The 21,291-nt window shown below is 39.0% G+C and overlaps 1 protein-coding gene across 4 annotated transcripts in view; it reads left to right on the plus strand.

Annotated features, from left to right (window-relative positions):
* EIF4G3 (eukaryotic translation initiation factor 4 gamma 3) overlaps positions 1-21,291 on the plus strand; it is a 366,332-nt gene that overhangs the window by 230,174 nt on the left and 114,867 nt on the right. For all 4 annotated transcript variants that reach the window (XM_022551756.3, XM_089899604.1, XM_089899606.1 and 1 more), the window contains 2 exons: positions 1,018-1,126; positions 7,497-8,336. In XM_022551756.3, coding sequence (XP_022407464.2) covers positions 1,018-1,126; positions 7,497-8,336 — 949 coding nt within the window. The remainder of the gene's footprint in view (positions 1-1,017; positions 1,127-7,496; positions 8,337-21,291) is intronic.

The following is a 21,291-nucleotide window of genomic DNA, read 5'->3' on the forward strand; positions in this document are numbered from 1 at the left end:
ACCCCCAATTTCCCCATCCCCTCCAAAAAAAAAAATCAGAATTGTGCAGGGAGCTCTGCTCTGATAGCACTGATAGAATTCAATGTAGACGATTATAGCTATCAAAAAATTGACCTTAGATCTCCGAGGAGAGACACTGCTTTGTTGTGTGGCTTTTGTGTAACCCTCAAATCCAGAACAAATACCTAACTGGAATGTGATGCAGATTGAATGTTCTTGTTCTTTCTTGTGTAATTCTTTTTCCCTCTAAGTTGAACAATGCCTGCAATTTTTTTCAACCTACTCTGCTAGGATTTTGATGGGCATTTTTTATTCCATATACTGGCTGATTGAAAAGGATAGTTTTCTCTTAGCTCTGAAAAGCCAGATACTTTACTCAGATTTCAGACTCTGAAAAGATATCATCCTTGACCCAGAATCTAAAGACATTTTAAGGTGAAAGTTTCTTTAAAGGCTTTCCAAGTTGCATTTCACCTGAGTGGTTATATGGACAAATGGTAAGAATCACCTTTCAGTATTGTTTTCTTGAATCAGTAACTGGTTTTAAAACCCATCATGTTTTGTTTGTCCTCTTTTTGACTGATGAACTACTTTGCTAGGTAATTTATAAATGAAGTTGACCAAGTCCCTTTGGTCTTGACTGGGAGGATGCTAAATTCTCTCTCAGATGTGACATAACTATTAGATTAAAAGTCTGTCCTTAGAAGGAACACTGGAGAATGCATTGTACTAATGATTGTTGTGCTGTCTTCTCTTGCTGTGGTTAATATTAATCATCTCTTTTCCTTCCCCTTTCCTGCTGCCTCTTTTCCTTTTCTTCCTTGTCTTCCCATGTACTTTTTGAATTTATTATACTGGCCTATATATTTTTTCCTTGCTTTCTGTTTTTTGTTGTTTTTTTTTTTAATTTTGTGATCTCCTGCCCTACTTTGTCTTCCCCACTTGCCTTGGGTTCCATGTTGCTAGTTTTTATGTTCGCACGCTCATTATCACCCTTTTTTGTACTTCAAATCCCAGCAGCTGCCCAGCCAGGTCCCTGAGCACAGCCCTGTGGTTTATGGGACTGTGGAGAGCGCTCATCTTGCTGCCAGCACCCCTGTCACTGCAGCTAGCGACCAGAAGCAAGGTTTGTGTGTGACTATTTTCCTCCCTCTTACCTTTAGTCTCTTTCTTTCTTTTTTTTTTTTTAATTAATTGCATTGCCCTCAGCATTTAGGAATAAAAGTAAAACATGAGGATTATTTAGATACCCACTTTTAAACAAAGCTTTGAGATGGAAAATCAGTGTTCTACCTCTAAGAAAGTAAAGTAGGTATGATTAGTAAAAATTTTTCCTACATTTTATTAATGCCTCACTGTCAATGTATATTTATAGGTAAAAGCTTACCTGCCTTAAACTGTTTCTTTTGGAACAAGCTTGGGGAAAATAAATCGATGTATATATTGCTTTATAAGAACAACAGTTTTGTTTATAAGTTCAACATGTTCATGTGTATCTTGCTATTTTTAAAAACATAAAATGTTTCTTCTTACAAGTTTGGCTTCTGTAGCCTCAGTTGGGGACAGTACTGAGTTCAGATCCTGAATCCATCAAGCACTATTTGGTCTTGATGAGTCATTATGTTTTATATCTTAATTTCTTCAGTTACAGAATGGAATGAAGAATACCTGCCTCACAGAGTTGTAGTGGGGACATGCCAAGCATTTGAAAAGCACTTAGTAAATTATAGCCGTTATTATTTTGCAGGAATCATACTAAGGTCTGTACTGTTGACCTTGAACATGAAGTACCAAATGTTTGGTGAAATAAGTACACATTACTGCTTCTTGGATTATAAATAGGAAACTTTAAGGGAAATCTCATGCCAGAAAGTGGGTTATCACAGTCTCTCTTTCCTGCCTAGTTGGATTTAAGTTGACCTTGGCTAAAATTGGGAGATAATTCATTAGACACAGAAGGAAGCAAGTTAGTTTGTTCATGTTTCTGATTTCATTCTAAGAATGAATAGAAGTCATATGTGTTTTCTGTTTTCTTGAATTATTTATTCCTCCAAACCCCTTAATATTCCATAGCTGATATGTACTTTCTGTACTTTCTAAAAATTATTCTTTAAAAAGCATTGGGGGTCTTCCCTGGTGGCGCAGTGGTTGGGAGTCCGCCTGCCGATGCAGGGGACACAAGGTTCGCGCCCCGGTCCGGGAAGATTCCACACGCCGCGGAGCGGCTGGGCCGTGAGCCATGGCCGCTGAGCCTGCGCGTCCTGAGCCTGTGCTCCGCAACGGGAGAGGCCGCAGCGGTGAGAGGCCTGCGTACCGCAAAAAAAAAAAAGCATTGGGAATTGGCACACAGTCAAAGTGGAGGTATTTAGTGGCATTGTTTTTTCACTGGATTGCAGGATGATAACACAAACTTCTAATGTGTGGTTTCAGTGTTTCCTCACGGCATGCAAAGATAACATGGTGTTCTTTCCCTTTAGTATTCAGGAGCCTAGTAGACTTGAACAGAGACAAGTCCTAAATTTTGTTTTATGAAATAGTTTTAAACCACAAGATAGGTAATAAATCCTAAACTGGCATGCTTCTAAAAGTTTGCAGTGTCAAATACTTCTTTCAGCAATGTTCAGAGTTAGAGACTCATAAACGCTTAAAGTTAAATTTTTTAATATTAAAGCCATTTACCATGCAGGAGTGCAGTTCGTAGGTGTTGTGGAAGGCTACTTCCTACCACCAATGATCAAGCAATTTTGAGTCAAAATTCAGAATATTTTCAATCTGAGTGGAGAATGTTCAGGGTATTCCCTTCAAAATGTCATTACTTTTGCACAGTTATAATCCTTTTGCTAGTTAGAATTGTGCTAAACATACTAAATAATTACCGTGCAGAGAGGCCTTAAAATATATCCTTTACGCTGACTTTCTCTAGCTGGGCTACAATACAAGGAATTCATAACATATCTTGATGGTGATAGCTCTGAACTAAGATTTTTGGATTAGGTAGATACCTGCATCTTACCATATTTAGGCCTTGATTTGCAGAAGGAGGAATGTAGAATTCTTTGTTTCCTCTCAGTTTTTTATGCTTGGTGGAAATTTGAATAATAAAATCAACATTTCAGATTGATGTTTGATATAGATATGAGTGAATTGGAAAATGTTCGACGTTACCTTGATGAAAAGAAAAACTTCTGTTTTAAGTATATTTCATAGAGCTTATAGTAACTTTTTGGAACTACTGCTGTCTTCCTCTAGTACCAGCTGTTCTCCAGAAAACTCAGTAATTCTAATCTTCTGTTTCTAATTCTATCCATAGCTTGTCAATATATAGAATAGTTTTCAGAGTAGTTTTCTTTTTTAAACTAAATATATGTAATTCAAATAAAATTAGAAAGGGTTCATCATTTTTCAGATAATTTTTTAACAGTTAAGAAAGTTTTTAAAAATTTCTTCTTAACTGTAGATTCATTTTGAAATTAAAGTAGGATACAAAAATGCACTGTTTTAAAATATTGTTATATTACCCCCAGAAACAATAGATTCTGCATTCTGCAGTCAGATTGGTTTTTCTCTCTTGATGGAAATATCATTATGGAGGGTTTGTACTGGGATCCCACTTTAGCCCCAAAGTCTCCCACTGGCCTGATTCACCTAAATACTTCTTTTTCCATAAACCCCCCTTTTCCCCTCTGAATTGGAAGAATTTAGGATTTGAGATCATTTTTAGGTTCTTGAATTGGAAGAATTTAGCATCTGAAATCAGTTTTAGGTTCTAGTTATATGACCTTGGACCTGTGACTTAATTTCTAAAACCCTCAGTTTCCCCCTCTGTAAAATAGGAACGTATAATAGCTTTTATCCCTTTGGTGATTGTAAGGATTAAAGGACACTATGTATATATGGTATTTGACCCATTTCCTGGTACATATTAAGTGCTTAATAAATGTTAGCTGCCATAATTAAGTGTCTGATTTTCTCAGTTTTTGATGTGAACAGCTGGAATAGTTACGTGAAGACCAAGTTTCCAGACAAGTATGCCATTTCCCATTTGTTTTGGTACTTGATAAAAACCCAAGGAAGACCTCAACTTGACTTGTAGAAAGACCGTTGAATGAATTAAAATCTTCAGTTGGTGTGATAGTCTAGAGACACAGCTTAAATGATTGTTTGATGTTTGAAAAAAATGCATTCAGCTCAGTGTATTGAGGATATGGTATGTATAATTAAATACAAATAAAAGTTATTTGAGCCTTAGTCTTAGTGCGTTTTGAAGGCTCTTGATGTAGAGTAGGTATTCAACGAATGGTATTCTGTTGTAATTCAACCAGTTGTACCAGTGTAGCTCAACTGGGGCTCTTTTGGAATTTAGGACAGGACTATTCTCTGTCAAATGAGACTGTCCCTCAAATTGCAGCATGCTTAGCATTCTTGGTCTCTCCCCATTAAATGATAGCAACACCGTTTCGGTCATGTGTGGCTCCTGACAACCAAAGGGCGCCCTTCTAGGAGCTTGGTTCCACCACTCTATGAGAATAAAAGGGAGCAGTTTTTTCTTTCTTATAAATTTGACATTCATTATAGAAACTATGGTTAAACAGAAAGAAAAATTATCTCTTATCTCATTATCCAGAGCCATTGTTAATAACCTGTATGTAATTCTAGACTTCCCTATATGCATCTATGTTAGCATTCTGTATTTTTTTTGTTACCAGTAGGTTTATGCTCCACGTGCAATTTTTGTGCCCTGCTTTTTAGAAAAACATGTCTTTTATTATAAACAACTTTCTATATAATTAAATACTCTTTTAAAAGCTTATTTCAAATGATTGCAGTAATTACCATTATATGCCCCGACCATTATTTCTTTAATAAGTCCCTCATTGTTAGACATTTAGTTTATTTTTCTATTATAATTTTAGTTTATAATATAAATATTTAGTTTATCTTTCTATTATAAATATTGTTGCTTTAAATATTCTAGACCTGTCTTTCCTCTTCAGTGTTTATTTCCTTAGAAAAAATTCTTAAAGGTGAAATTCCTGCAAATTCCTAAAAATGGTCAAATGGTATAAACATTTTGAATGCAGTATATTAGATTTCAAACTATCATGGCTCTGAAAAACATCCTCTTAATAGTAAAAGTTCTTAGAGAAATAAAATCAGTGTTCTTTATTTAGATCTACTCTATAATACCTTTCAGCTTTCTGTAGTAAAAGTTTAATGAATTAATTAAAGGACTTATTTCAAAATAAGGAGCTCTCAAAATAATTAAATTTTTTTGTTTCTGATTTTCTTTATTAATGTTAGCTACTTCTCAAGAGTATATAGAAGTTTCAGTCATAGGTCTGCTTTTGTTTGATATTTTTAGTATCAGAAATTTTATTTCCCAAAATTAATAATTGAATTGACATACTCTTATTAGATTGTTAATGTGAGATTTACTATTTTCTACTGTTTAATTTAATTCATCTAGGTTTCATTCAGTGGTCATAAAGGGTAATATCCTTTTTTAAAAAATTAATTTATTAATTAATTTATTGGCTGCATTGTGTCTTCGTTGCTGAGCACGGGCTTTCTCTAGTTGCGGCGAGAGGGGGCTACTCTTCATTGCGGTGCGCGGGCTTCTCATTGCGGTGGCTTCTCTTGTTGCGGAGCACGGGTTCTAGGTGCACAGGCTTCAGTAGTTGCAGCACGTGGGCTCAGTAGTTGCGGCACGCAGGCCCTAGAGTGGGTGGGCTTCAGTAGTTGCGGCGTGTGGTCTCAGTAGTTGTGGCGCACAGAGTTAGTTGCTCTGCGGCATATGGGATCTTCCCGGTCCAGGGATCGAACTCGTTTCCGCCGCATTGACAGGCAGATTCTTAACCGCTGCGCCACCAGGGAAGTCCCAAAGGGTAATACTCTGATGTACTTTTTAATAGTGGTATCTTATAATCTGGGTTACCCATGTAGCAGTTACTCTGGTGGAGTTGGAAAGTATTTTCATCAGAGATATTTTAATAAATACGTATTTATTTTATATATATCACATATATGTAATAAATATAATAGATGTATTTCTTTGAATGTTTTTGTCTCTTGCCCTGGCAACTTAGTCTGAAATATTTGGCATTCAGAGCCTATTGATCTTATTTCTCCACTACAGTAAATAGGCAGAGTTAAAGAAACACTGGCCTCTAAGCCCATCAATTAAAGTGAATTTTAAGGCCAGTAAAAGTAGTTGCAGTGAATGAATTAGCCTTTAACAGCTTAATTTTACCATCTGTTTATCTGATCAACGAGCATATTTTCTTTGACAGACTTACTTAACTAAAAGTTATTGTAAACACTCAATTTCACTTATGCATAAAGATTTCTGGCAGAGAAAGTAAAGTCCCTTTCAGTTTAGATTGTCTTTCAGCAGTGCTTAAAATTTTTGTTTGCATTTGATGAACATGCTCATGAGTAGCTGTTTTTCCACTGGAGCCTGTTTATTCCACTAAGGAAACACAAGGCTGTAAACCAGTCTAATCTCCTTTGGTTTCACCTTCCCAGGCATGAATCATGTATCAGTTTACCTGGAATTTTAAAATATAGAAATTTTCATGAGTTAGCTTTCCTTTCATTTTTCTGGTTTATTATGATTATCAGTTTATTAACCTTTATTATGATTATCAATTTATCTCTCTCACTCTTGCTGTCATTCTTTTTCTGTCTATATACAGATGCACATTTTCTGTATTATTTTAATATATATTGTTTATTTTTAATTGGACTTGATTATCTGAATATTAACGTTGGTTTCTCCTTAAAGAATTTTTTTTTTTTACAACTGAAGATACAAGATAAATTTCCATTTTTATTCCTTAACATTATTTCTAGTTATATGCCTCTTTTAAGAAATGAAAGTTAATTTCTAAATGAATTTTTATGTTCAGGAACTTGATTTCACTGATAATAAACTTCATTGATAATAAATGACACCATGATAGTTTTTATTGAAACAGTTTTTTTATACAGGTAATAATACATGTTCTTTATAAAAATCCCCCAAATGCAGAAATATATAGAATAAAAAATAATATCTGTATCTAATAATTTAATCTCCAGTTATTTTACCCTGAACTGTCCTGTCCTGTCTCTATAGTGTATCCTTGGTAGAAAAATTTTCTACAGATGAAGGCTTTCTCTACCTTAAAGAAAAGCCCCATTCCCATCCCAAGAATGTTTTAGTTACAGGTTTGATTAGATTTTCCCTTTGTGTTCTTGACATAGTCATTTGGTGAATTAATTCCTTCTCTTACTTCAAAATAAACTTTATATATGTATTGGAGGTTAAGTAGTAGTGGAAAATAGAGAAGAAAATACGACAATGTTTTTGGAGTGGCAAAATAAGTAATATTTTGATCTGTCTTCTGCTGCCCATGTTTTAGAGTAAGAGATTAAAAGAATTACCCTAAAATAATACAATACAACCTCTGATCCAAAAATTATTCCTAAATGTCTTTCATTTTTTTCTTTCCCAGAAGAGAAGCCAAAACCAGATCCAGTGTTAAAGACTCCTTCCCCAGTCCTTAGGCTAGCCCTTAGTGGAGAGAAGAAAGAACAAGCAGGCCAGACATCTGAGGTTACTGCAGTAGAAGCCATACCAGAGCTTACTCTGCCTCCATCACCTACCACTATTTCTCCACTTGCTCGAAGTACAGTTGCTTCCCCCACCTCTGCTGCTCTTAGTAGCCAGCCAGTATTCACCACTGCTGCTGCTGACAGATGTGAACTCTCCTCCTCAAAAGAAGACACAGTTCCTGTACCCAGCCCCACGTCTTGCACAGAAGCATCAGATCCTTCACCAACAGATGAAACTGATGATGATATATGCAAGAAATCTTGTGGTGTAGCGCCTGATGGTGCTCCGCTGATTTCTAGTACTAACCTAATCAATGAAATGAATGGAGTTAGTGAAAAGTTACCAGCCACGGAAAGCAGTGTGGAAATAGTAAAACAGGAGGTGCTGCCATTGACTCTTGAATTGGAGATTCTGGAAAATCCCCCAGAAGAAATGAAAGTGGAGAGTGTTGCAACTCCTATCACCCCTTCCATAGTTCCCTCCTTTTCTCCATCTCCTCCAACTCCTCCAGCTTCTCCTCCTCCCACACCAGTCATTGTTCCTGCTGCTGCCTCTAACGTTAGCACTGCTAGTGGTCCCACCGCAGTTCAGAGAGTCTTCGAAGAGGACGAGAGCGTAAGAACTTGCCTTAATGAAGATGCAAAAGAGATTCAGAACAAAATAGAGGTAGAAGCAGATGGGCAAACAGAAGAGATTATGGATTCTCAGAACTTAAGTTCAAGAAAGAGCCCAGTCCCAGGTAAGCTTTTCTGTTATTAATTATATTTTGCTTGTTGAACGTGAAAAAGAAGCAGTGTTTGAGTTATTTTTTTTTACTTTTTTTTTTTTTTTTTTGCGGTACGTGGGCCTCTCACTGTTGTGGCCTCTCCCGTTGCGGAGCACAGGCTCCGGACGCACAGGCTCAGCGGCCGTGGCTCACGGGCCCAGCTGCTCTGCGGCATGTGGGATCTTCCCGGACCAGGGCACGAACCCGTGTTCCCTGCATCGGCAGGCGGACTCTCAACCACTGCGCCACCAGGGAAGCCTGAGTAATTTTTTAATTGGCTACTTTCCTTGACTTCCAGAAACATCAGATGAATGCTGTAATTCCTAGTCTGATTTCTTCATTGGTGTGTTTATGTTTTAGTGCATCCAGCAAAGAGTTACTCTGTTGTCTAAAAATGCAAATGAAATTTCAAATATACAAAATGCCTCCAAGGTATATGTCACCATACACGTGTTTTTTGTTTTTGCCTCCTTCATATGAATCGCTTCCTCCGTGGTTAATTCCGTTGCTTTGGGGCTGGAAACCAGTCAAAACCAGCATGGTCTATAGTCCCTAATACTGTCTTCTCGGAATCTTAAAGCCTAATCAATCCTAAACTTAAAAGAATTCCTCTATGCAAGACCTCTTCTTTAATCTTGGGTTAAGGAAAATAGCAATCAGAATGTCAAAGGTTTATAACTAGTTCTGAAAAATAAAAGTACCCTCTCTGATTAACTCACAGATAGGTTTAATGCTCTTCCGCTTTTTCTTTTTAAAGTTCCATTTTTCCTGAAATATTAATTTTATCATTATTACTTTATCATTAATATTGTCAAAGTATTATATTCTTCTGAATTCAAAATTATTTCTTTTTAATGTAGCATCACCTGGAATCTTGGATCTAACCATTAGGTTTTTATAATATTAATCAAAAGTTATCTGAGGCTTATCAACTATTCTTACGTCAGTAGTCCATAAGAATATGGCTTTTAACAAGTCAGCATAGGGCTTCCCTGGTGGCGCAGTGGTTGAGAGTCCACCTGCCGATGCAGGGGACACGGGTTCGTGCCCCGGTCTGGGAGGATCCCACATGCCGCGGAGCGGCTGGGCCCGTGAGCCATGGCCGCTGAGCCTGCGCGTCCGGAGCCTGTGCTCCGCAACGGGAGAGGCCGCAGTGGTGAGAGGCCCGTGTACTGAAAAAAACAAGTCAGCATAGCCCATCATCTGAAACATTGCCCTACACTGCATAATTTGCTCTCTGTGTACCTGTCAAGTTGAGTTATACAATTTGACAAATGACTGCTCCCCCAGCAGTTGATCTAGATATGTACTGGAGATGTTTTAGTCACCCACATCCCCAATATTTATTGCGTACTGTGACCTGTCTAATTGAGAAACTTGGCAAATCAAAAAACCTGATCTCTACCTTTAAGATGTGGTTTTCCCACCCAGCTCAGTTCTCGAGGTAATTTCCTCATGAAGGCCTCTGAGAGGTGTCTGGTTCTTTGGAACTGTAGAACACCTAGTTCCACAGTAAACCAGAACAGAAAAGCAAACAATGCTAGGCAGTTGGGACTGGGAGAAATTTATCATAAATATTTATAAATCGCCTGTTTCCTCAATAGACCGGCCTCTGTAAGCATTAGTATGCTGCAGAAGCATAGTGCCTTCACTGTTAGGAACTTCCTCCTTGGTGGGGTGATGACCTGGGGCTTTTTTGTAACTCTTTGAAAAAACAATCTTACTTTTGGTGTGGCTGTAGGTGAATGCCCTTCCAAAGAACACTTGTTTGATGGAGAATAGTAATTTATTCGACCCTTCCTTTTTTCCCTTCATTTACCTGCCTGTGAGTTGTCATTCAACAGTTAGTGATGTGGTAGTTCCAAAAACAGGAGAAGCTATTGAAGAAAAATGTTTTGAAAAAAACATCCAAACAAATAATAGAAAGAATAGCAGGCATAGGGAATACAGTCAAAGATACAGACCATATCTCAGAACTGAAATCAGTATAAAGCAAAGTTCTGCACTGAAATCCCACTTCTACTCATCCCTGACATTCATTCATTCTTTTAAGCAGTTTGTCACTTAGGTGGCCTGATATTGCAAGACAGCTCCCAGGGATAAATGGACAAACAGAGTTTGGGGTTAAGTTGTCTTCATACCATGGTACATTTTTTTCAATATGCAAATACTCTTGGAGTTAGTAATATAAGTCACCAGCACCTTAGTAAAAGAGTATAGATTATTCAGCAGTAAACCAGAAGATAGCTAAAAGAAAGAACTGTCTTTTGCCATGATTAGGGATGAGGTAGAGGTTAGTGATGTCAGGAAGGAAAGTGTCTTGGCATTTTTCTAGTTTCATGATTTTTTTAACCTATGAATGTGTTCTAAAGGAACTAGAAGTTCTGTAACTTCCCTTTATATCTTACACTCTTCAAAATTCAAAGTAAATGAACCTCAAGAACCCATGCACCTCTAGCATTTTTTAAATTGTAAGCCTTACCAGAAGCATTCCTGGCCCTCTGATTTCAGTGTTAATATTTTTTAATGTTATTGCTACAAAAGTTAACTATGAAAATTAACTCATCATCATTCTTTTAGATAATATCGACCTGAAATTGTCATATGCTTAATGACTCCCGTCTTCTTTGCACTTATTTAGCGTACCTTGTTTACTTTGAGAGGATATTAAAATTGTAACAGTTTGGTTTGGATATCAGTCTTTTGTTGTTGACTTCTGAGAATAGTTCTTACTGTCTCTGCCTGAGGATGAAACACTTTAAAGCTGGCTTCAGAAACCATTTGCTTTTCACAGGTGTGATGCATAGAAATAGGCAGTAGCTTGTATAGAGGTACTTGTTTAAAGCAGTAAAGTCAGACTTAGGGTGTATGATCCCTTCTCTTACTTCTGCTAGAAAACATTTTCTTGCCACTATTCTAGACCATATTTCTGACTGGAGCAAATTGCAGCAATTCTGGATGCTTAGGGGTTGAAGGGCAAACCCTATAAAACGAGAATTGTGTCTTCAGGGTACTCTGAAAAGCCTCAGAGATGGGCCAGACTTTTGATTCATATGATCACTTCAATAATTAAATGTGCAAAAATCTGTATTAATTGATTTCTTTTTAAAAATATTTATTTATTTTGGGCTGCGTTGGGTCTTAGTTGCGGCATGTGGGATCTTTTGTTACAGCGCACGGGCTTCTCTGTCTCTAGTTGTGGCACGTGGGCTCTCTCATTGAGGTGCGTGGGCTTAGTTGCCCTGCGGCATGTGGGATCTTAGTTCCCCGACCAGGGATCTAACCCGCGTCCCCTGCATTGGAAGGTGGTTTCTTTACCACTGGACCATCAGGGAAGTCCCTGTATTAATTGATTTCTTGAAGTCCTAGGAATTTTTATTATGGTTTCGTTATACTTGGTGGGGAAGAAGAGAGAATTTCAGAACTTGTGGAAAAACGTTCCCTGCTCAGCATTCAGGAATTCATTTTGTGCAAATTTCATGATTGTATATACTGTGTGACATGCATGCTGTGTAACGTGAACTTTTCCACTTTTAAAAATAATAGTGGGCTTCCCTGGTGGCGCGGTGGTTGAGAGTCCGCCTGCCGATGCAGGGGACACGGGTTCGTGCCCCGGTCCGGGAAGATCCCACATGCGGCGGAGGGGCTGGGCCCGTGAGCCACGGCCGCTGAGCCTGTGCATCCGGAGCCTGTGCTCCGCAACGGGAGAGGCCACAGCAGTGAGAGGCCCGCATACTGCAAAAAAAAAAAAAAGTGATTTTTTTCTTTATCTTTTACGTTCATTATCTGTTTTGATATAAAACTATTATTTGAAATTCTTCTGGCAGAGGGAGGATTCTCATCTTTCTGTTTGTCTTCTCAGGCTTGGCTCATGGCTTCTTTGTATATTTTATAAATTTGTTTTATGAACTTATCTTCAGCTAAACTTTCCCGGATGTGGATTGAGGGCAGCTCCTCTCAAAGCATGTCTTAGGCAAAGCATTAGCTGGAACTTAATCTGAGTTTAATGTCCTAAACGAACTCTCTTACCGCACACAAAGTAAACGCATTCCCTGTGTATACTAATTTTCAGGATGACAGCAGGCTCTCTACACCTAGTTGAAACCAAACATCCTTCCTTGTCATCACTCTGTGTTGGCTCACTGGTTTGTTTTGGTCTGTGTACTGTTTTAGCTTCCTTTTCACTGAGACTGTCACTCTGTTAGGAGACTCAGGGATTTTTATAAGAATCTCGGTTCCAAGTCCTTGCTTTTGTAGGGATCCAAGATCTTGTATGTCCCACGTGGATGTTCAGATGTAAACTCCTTGGTTATAGAGACTGGCCACAGCCTCCCATATCCCCAGTGTTTTAGTGGTAGCAGCAGCTGGCCTGGTTTGTGTGGCTTCCAAGTGTTTGCCTTATATTTCTTGTAGGCTCAGCTAAGGTTGAAGGATGGTTTTCAGTTTCTGTAGGCTGCAAGATGAGACATTTATTTCTCAAATGGAGATATGATCGTATGTTTCAAGAGTTGTTAATAAAATTCTGATTCATACAGCCAATCGAGTTGCTGTTATCGCTTTTTTTTATACAGGTTTTTATTAGCTATCAATTTTACACATACTAATATATATATGTCAATACCAATCTCCCAACGCATCCCACCACCACTGCCCTCCCTGCTTTCCCCCTTGGTGTCCATACGTTTGTTCTCTACATCTGTGTCTCTATTTCTGCCTTGCAGACTGGTTCCTCTGTACCATATTTCTAGGTTCCACATATACGTGTTAATATACAATATTTCTTTTTCTTTCTGACTTACTTTACTCTGTATGATAGTCTCTACGTCCATCCACATCTCTACAAATGACCCAATTTCGTTCCTTTTTTATGGCTGAGTAATATTCCATTGTACATACGTGCCACATCTTCTTTATCCATTCATCTGTCGATGGGCATTTAGGTTGCTTCCGTGACCTGGCTATTGTAAATAGTGCTGCAATGAACATTGGGGTGCATGTGTCTTTTTGAATCATGCTTTTCTCAGGGTATATGTCCAGTAGTGGGATTGCTGGGTCATATGGTGATTCTATTTTTGTTTTTGTTTTTGTTTTTGTTTTTTTCGGTACGTGGGCCTCTCACTGTTGTGGCCTCTCCCATTGCAGAGCACAGGCTGCAGAGGCGCAGGCTCAGCGGCCATGGCTCACGGGCCCAGCCGCTCCGCGGCATGTGGGATCTTCCCGGACCAGGGCATGAACCCGTGTCCCCTGCATCGGCAGGCGGACTCTCAACCACTGCGCCACCAGGGAAGCCCTGGTGATTCTATTTTTAGTTTTTTAAGGAACCTCCATACTGTTCTCCATAGTGGCTATATCAATTTACATTTCCATGTACAGTACAAGAGGGTTGGTTCCCTTTTCTCCACACCCTCTCCAGCATTTGTTTGTAGATTTTCTGGTGATGCCCATTCTGACTGGTGTGAGGTGATACCTCATTGTAGTGTTGATTTGCATTTCTCTAATAATTAGTGATGTTGAGCGGCTTTTCATGTGCTTCTTGGCCATCTGTGTGTCTTCTTTGGAGAAATGTCTATTTAGGTATTTTGCCCATTTTTGGATTGGGTTGTTTGTTTTTTTAATATTGAGCTGCATGAGCTGTTTATATATTTTGGAGATTAATCCTTTGTCAGTTGCTTCATTTGCAGATATTTTCTCCCATTCTGAGGGTTGTCTTTCCATCTTGTTTACAGTTTCCTTTGCTGTGCAAAAGCTTTGAAGTTTCATTAGGTCCCATTTGCTTAGTTTTGTTTTTATTTCCATTACTCTAGGAGGTAGGTCAAGAAAGATCTTGCTGTGATTTATGTCAAAGAGTGTTCTCCCTATGTTTTCCTGTAGGAGTTTTATAGTGTCTGGTCTTACATTTAGGTTTTAATCCATCTTGAGTTTATTTTTCTGTATGGTGTTAGGAAGTGTTCTAATTTCATTCTTTTACATGTAGCTGTCCAGTTTTCCCAGCAACGCTTATTGAAGAGACTGTCTTTTCTCCATTGTATCTCCTTGCCTCCTTTGTCATAGATTAGTTGACCATAGGTGCATGGGTTTATCTCTGGTCTTTCTGTCCTGTTGCATTGATCTGTATTTCTGTTTCTTGTGCCAGTATCATGTTGTCTTGATTACTGTAGTTTTGTGGTATAGTCTGAAGTCAGGGAGCCTGATTCCTCCAGCTCCGTTTTTCTTTCTCAGGATTGCTTTGGCTATTGGGGGTCTTTTGTGTTTCCATACAAATTGTAAAATTTTTTGTTCTAGTTCTGTGAAAAATGCCACTGGTAGTTTGATAGGGATTGCATTGAATCTGTAGATTGCTTTGGGTAGTAGAGTCATTTTCACAACGTTGATTCTTCCAATCCAAGAACATGGTATATCTGTCCATCTGTTGGTATCATCTTTAATTTCTTTCATCAGTGTCTTACAGTTTTCTGCATACAGGTCTTTTGCCTCCTTAGGTAGGTTTATTCCTAGGTATTTTATGCTTTTTGTTGCAGTGGTGAATGGGATTTTTTCCCTTAATTCCTCTTTCTGATCTTTTGTTGTTTGTGTATAGGAATGCAAGAGATTTCTGTGCATCCTGCAACTTTACCAAATTCATTGATGAGCTCTAGTAGTTTAATGGTGGCGTCTTTAGGGTTCTCTCTGTATAGTATCATGTCATCTGCAAACAGTGACAGTTTCACTTCTTTTCCAGTTTGTATTCATTTTTTGTGTGTGTGTGTTTTGTTTTTTTTTTGGGGGGGGGGTACACGGGCCTCTCACTGCTGCGGCCCCTCCCGCTGCGGAGCACAGGCTCCGGACGCGCAGGCCCAGCGGCCATGGCTCACGGGCCCAGCCGCTCCGCGGCACGTGGGATCCTCCCGGACCGGGGCACGAACCCATGCCCCCTGCATCGGCAGGCGGACTCCCAACCACTGCGCCACCAGGGAAGCCCCTGTATTCCTTTTATTTCTTTTTCTTCTCTGATTGCCATGGCTAGGACTTCCAAGACTATGTTGAATAATGGCGGTGAGAGTGGACATCCTTGTCTCGTTCCTGATCTTAGAGGAAATGCTTTCAGTTTTTCACCATGGAGAATGATGTTTGCTGTGGGTCTGTCATATATGGCCTTTATTATGTTGAGGTAGGTTTCTGGAGAGTTTTTATCATAAATATGTGTTGAATTTTGTCAGAAGCTTTTTCTGCATCTATTGAGATGATCATGTGGTTTTTATTCTTCAATTTGTTAATATGGTGTATCACAATTATTTGCATATATTGAAGAATCCTTGCATCCCTGGGATAAATCCCACTTCATCATGGTGTATGATCCTTTTAAAGTGTTGTTGGATTCTGTTTGCTAGTATTTTGTTGAGGATTTTTGCATCTATATTCATCAGTGATTTTGGTCTGTAATTTTCTTTTTTTGTAGTATCTTTGTCTGGTTTCAGTATCAGGGTGATGGTGGCCTCGTAGAATGAGTTTGGGAGTGTTCCTCCCCCTGCAGTTTTTTGGAAGAGTTTGAGAAGGATGGGTGTTAGCTCTTCTCTAAATGATTGATAGAATTCGCCTGTGAAGCCCTCTGCTCCTGACTTTTGTTTGTTGGAAGATTTTTAATCACAGTTTCAATTTCATTACTTGTGATTGGTCTCTTCATATTTTCTGTTTCTTCCTGGTTCAGTCTTGGAAGGTTATACCTTTCTAAGAATTTGTCCATTTCTTCCAGGTTGTCCATTTTATGGGCATAGAGTTGCTTGTAGTAGTCTCTTAGGGTGTTTTGTATTTCTGCAGTGTCTGTTGTAACTTCTCCTTTTTCATTTCTAATTTTATTTTATTTATTTATTTTTTTGTCGTACACGGGCCTCTCACTGTTGTGGCCTCTCCTGTTGAGGAGCACAGTCTCCGGACATGCAGGCTCAGCGGCCATGGCTCACGGGCTCTGCCGCTCCGCAGCATATGGGATCTTCCCGGACCGGGGCACGAACCCGTGTCCCCTGCATCGGCAGGCGGACTCTCAGCCACTGCGCCACCAGGGAAGTCCATTTCTAATTTTATTGATTTGAGTCCTCTCCCTCTTTTTCTTGGTGAGTCTAGCTAAAGGTTTATCAATTTTGTTTATCTTCTCAAAGAACCAGGTTTAGTTTTATTGATCTTTGCTATTGTTTTCTTTGTTTCTATTTCATTTACTTCTGCTCTGATCTTTATGATTTCTTTCCTTCTGCTGACTTTGGGTTTTATTTGTTCTTCTTTCTCTAGTTCCTTTAGCTGTAAGGTTAGATTGTTTATTTGAGATTTTTCTTGTTTCTTGGGGAGGCTTGTATTGCTGTAAACTTCCCTCTTTAGAACTACTTTTGCTATATCCCATGAGTTTTGGATCGTTGTGTTTTCATTGTTTTCATTTAATCCGTTTGTCTGCTGATGGGTGGGGCTGAGTTCCCTCCCTGTTGGTTGTTTGGCCTGAGGCTGCAGGCTCTTTGGTGGGGCTAATGGCAGACTCTGGGAGGGCTCATGCCAAAGAGTACTTCCCAGAACTTCTGCTGCCAGTGTTCTTGTCTCCATTGTGAGCCACAGCCTCCCCCCTCTCCCCGCCTTTGCAGGAGACCCCCCAACAGTAGCAGGTAGGTCTGGTTCAGTCTCCTATCGGGTCACTGCTTCTTCCCCCTGGTTCCTGATGCACACACTACTTTGTGTGTGCCCTCCAAGAGTGGAGTCTCTGTTTCGCCCATTCCTGTCGAAGTCCTGCAGTCAAACCCCGCTAGCCTTCAAAGTTTGTTTCTCTGGGAATTCCTCCTCCCCTTGTCGGACCCCCAGGTTGGGAAGCCTGACATGGGGCTCAGAACCTTCACTCCAGTAGCTGGACTTCTGTGGTGTAATTGTTCTCCAGTTTGTGAATCACCCACCCAGTGGTTATGCGATTTGATTTTATTGTGATTTTCCTCCTCGTACCATCTCATTGCGGCTTCTCCTTTGTCTTTGGATGTGGGGTATCTTTTTTGGTGAGTTCCAGTGTCTTCCTGTTGATGACTGTTCAGCTGTTAGTTGTGATTCTGGTGCTCTCGCAAGAGGGTGTGAGCGCACGTCCTTCTACTCTGCCATCTTGAACCAGTCTCCATGTTCTCACTTTTGATTTACTTCAGTATAAAAGAAACATACTTTAATTCAGGAAAATTATTTTAATAATAATCCTTGATTTATTCTCACTTGTGAATATTGAAAAGAGATAAAACATAAGTAAGCAGAAAATAAAAGAAATAAAAGCCTTTCAGTTTGTGTAAACTAACCTGAAAAAGACTCATGTTTAAAACCATAACCTGAAGGTCCACATCAATAATAAGGAATTTGAAATTTATTCTTGCCTTTGCTTGACTTAAACTTTCTAAGCAGTATTTGAAATATCCCTGGAAGATTTGGTTACTGGGGCCGAAAATAGGTCACCAGTGGTTTGAGTGTCCCACAAGCCCACTCCTTCCCATATTGTGCACCCATCTAATTTAACTTCTCATATTCCTCTGGAGGACTGTGTTCTGGAACCTTGTGAACAGAACTTCTTACACATTCTTGGTTCCATGTCATTTATCAACACCAGCAGAGCAATTTTTAAAACAAAGACTCTTAGCTCCCTTTTCTAGAGGCTTGAGTCTGAGTGATCCTTAGGGATAAATAAATTAAAATGACTGGATTTCCCCACCATGTTTATAAAAATATTGGCAACAAAGCTGCCTAAAAAGAACATTTCTGCTATTTTATTCCTATTTTCTTGTTGCCTTCCACAGTGAAATCTTAAGCATTTTCTGTAGAATGCTGGTGCTGGTTCAAATTCTGTCTATATTCATATGCTGTGGAAGGAGTCCAGGCACTTACCGGGTGGTGGAGCTTATCCACAGACTCAGGTGCCAAGCCTGTCCGGCAAGCACTGTGCACAGGTCCTCCTTGCCTCCTCAAATGGGTTACACTTCCCCACTATTTACAGAAGTTCATTTCTTCGCAACATGAGCCTTGAAGTTTCATTCATTGGATATTAATTAACTTAGTTGTACATGTTTCCATGAATAGACATAGATACTTTGCTCAGAACTTAGCCCACTTTTCCCAGACTTAGTAATTAATCTACCTCGGAAAGAAACCATTGTACTTAACTTGGTTCCAGACAGGGTAATACAGACAGTTCAGGGGAATGCTGTTCTCTTTCAGGCAAGCCTAGTCTTGCTAAAAGCTTTCTGTTTCTCCAATAGCCATCTTCACCTTGCATACAGTAGTCTTGAGAAGTGTTTCCAATATCTTTGACGAGATAATTTTCACTACTAATGCAGAAAAATGTCCAAAATGCATTTCCTTCAGTATATGTTTTTTCTCCATTTTCTATTGCTATATTAATAGCACTTGGTAATTTAGTTGCAATCATAATAAAATCATCTTTTTTTAAATGTTTACAAGACCTTTTCTCAGGCATCTCAAGCATTAATCTTACGATTTAAGCAGTTGTTTCTGGGATATAATTATTCTTACTTTACTATTACCAAAAATAAGCCGTGGAGGTAAATGGGGTTTTTCAGGGTCGCCGGAAGAGTTACCACCCAAGCCTTCCTTTACATCACATTTCTGTTGTTCTTTCTAACATGCTTTTTACATTGTTATAAAGTTATTTAAATATTTTCGGGATTTAGGGAGTATACATTTATGCATGTTTAAAAGGACCTGTGAATGCCCACTTGTTTCAGCCACAAATAGTTAATGAGGGTCTACTATGTTCTACATGGTTCTGGGCACTTCAGATTCATCAGTGAAGAATCCAGTGATCCCTGCCCTAGTTTATATTAGAAAGTTTTAAGTACTGTAAAAATAATCAAGCAGGGAAAGGAATGCTGGAGGGGCAGCAGGTTGTAGTGTGTGAATAACATGGTTAGAGTTGTAGGCCTCTATAAAAGATGAGATTTGAGCAAAGATGGAAGAGGAGGATTATCTGATAATTCCTATCCCCTTTTCCTTTAGAAAAAACAGTGCTAATACCCCATCTTCTCTCTTAAATTCCAGTAGGCAGAGCACTACTGGACAAGATCGCACCACTGTGAATGCAAGTGCCTCTACAAGCACATGCTCTCCACCACCAACCATTCGTTTCATGACCTCCCTGTTGTAAAATCCTGTAATCAGCCCAGCCCTCCCCACTCTCAGCAGATGGCTTTTTTTCTGCCTCTGTTTAGAAAACTGAGTGCACTGAGTGTGCCTTTTTCAACCTTCTGCCGGAGCTACAAACCTATCTCTATCCAAACTTTCATCAGAGTTTACTAGCTGTCCCTTCGCAGTCTCATATATATATTCACCACCTCCCCCAGACTTCTTTCTCATTGTAAATATGCTGGTCTCTTTCAGACATTAAACACTCCCTCAATCCTACACGTCCATTTAGTTACCATTTAAACTCATTCTTCCTCTTACCCAGTCTTCTCAAGAACAGTCTACCACTTCTGCTTCTACTGTGTTCACTATTAACTAATATGATCTGATTTATGCTTGCAACATGCTATCGTATTGGTCTTTTTACCACTTCTCATGGCATTATTGGTACTGATTATTGACTATTGATCACTCTCCTTTTCTTCTTTTTTAGTTAGATTTATTGAGTGTAATATATATGCAATAAAATTCACTGTAACATTTCTGTGAATTTTGACAGACATGTAAAGTCATGTAATCACCACCACAGTAAAAATATACAACAGTTTCACCACCCCAAAATTTTCCCTCATATTTGGGTTATGTTCTAATTCTGATATTATTCAGCACATTTTTCATGGGTAATTTCATCTAATGGTAGATGGCCCCAGTGGTATGTGTTAATGAATTACATTTTTTATCTCCATCCCACCTTCTCTTCTGAGCTTCAATCTTGTATTTCCAGTTGCCTGCCGGATATCTCCACTTGGAAATCTCAGAGTCGTCTCAGATTCAATATATCTGATACCAGACTAATCACCTACCCAAATCTGTTCTTTTATCTAAGTGGCACTGGCTTTAATTAAGCTAAAATCCTGACGTCACTGTTGATGTACTTCCTCCTTGAGTCACTCCTTTTTCATGTGTGGTCAGTTAACAAGGTTCTCTCATTTTACCTGATATGGTTGTTGAATTTGTCTCCTCCTCTCCATTTCCTACTGCCTTAGACCTGCACTTCTGCATGGATACCTCTCATTTCTCTGGCTCCAGCTTTGGTCCCTTTCAAGTTCATTCTCCACGAAGTAGTCATCTTTTTAAAACAGAGATCTGGACTTATCACTCCTTTTTCACATCTCTGCTTAAACCCTTCAGAGTGATGGGTGGCACGGGGGGCATTCACCCTCAAGATAAATTCTAAGCTTCTCATTTTTGACTATAATATCTTTTTGTTATTTTTAGTTACAACAGCAATCTTCTTAGTATATATGCATAAGATCTGAATGTAACTCTCCATGTATTTGGTTAGTCTAAACACCAGCAGTAAAGCACAGTGGTCAAGATGAAAGCAACAGAGTCAGATACTCCTGGGTGTTAGCCTTTCCCTTTGTCCATCTCTGTGACCTTGTGTTTCTTAATCTCTGAATTGGTTTTCTCATCCAGAAAACGAAGATAATAATAGTATTTACCTCATAAATATGTAGTGACAATAAAATGTGCTATATGTAAAAAGCACTTCGCATAGTGTCTAGCACATATTAAACACCCTGTAAGTGTTAAGTATTATTAATACTACTATTTTCAGCTAGTATTAAAGGCCCAAATGTTCCCTTTGAAGTGTACTAATATAACACGGAGCAAATGGGTGTCGTGATCTCTGCCCTTAGGAATTTTTGTTCCATAGGAGAGCAGCTCAAGAATATGATAGCATCTGAAAAGTTCTTAATTAAATTCTAGGCATGAGATGGTAGAAAATCCCTTAGAATAGTCCCTA

Source organism: Delphinapterus leucas, chromosome 1 (genome assembly GCF_059928025.1).
Source record: "Delphinapterus leucas isolate spDelLeu-1000000601 "Yukka" chromosome 1, BTC_Dleu_Yukka2, whole genome shotgun sequence".
Classification (NCBI taxonomy): domain Eukaryota; kingdom Metazoa; phylum Chordata; class Mammalia; order Artiodactyla; family Monodontidae; genus Delphinapterus; species Delphinapterus leucas.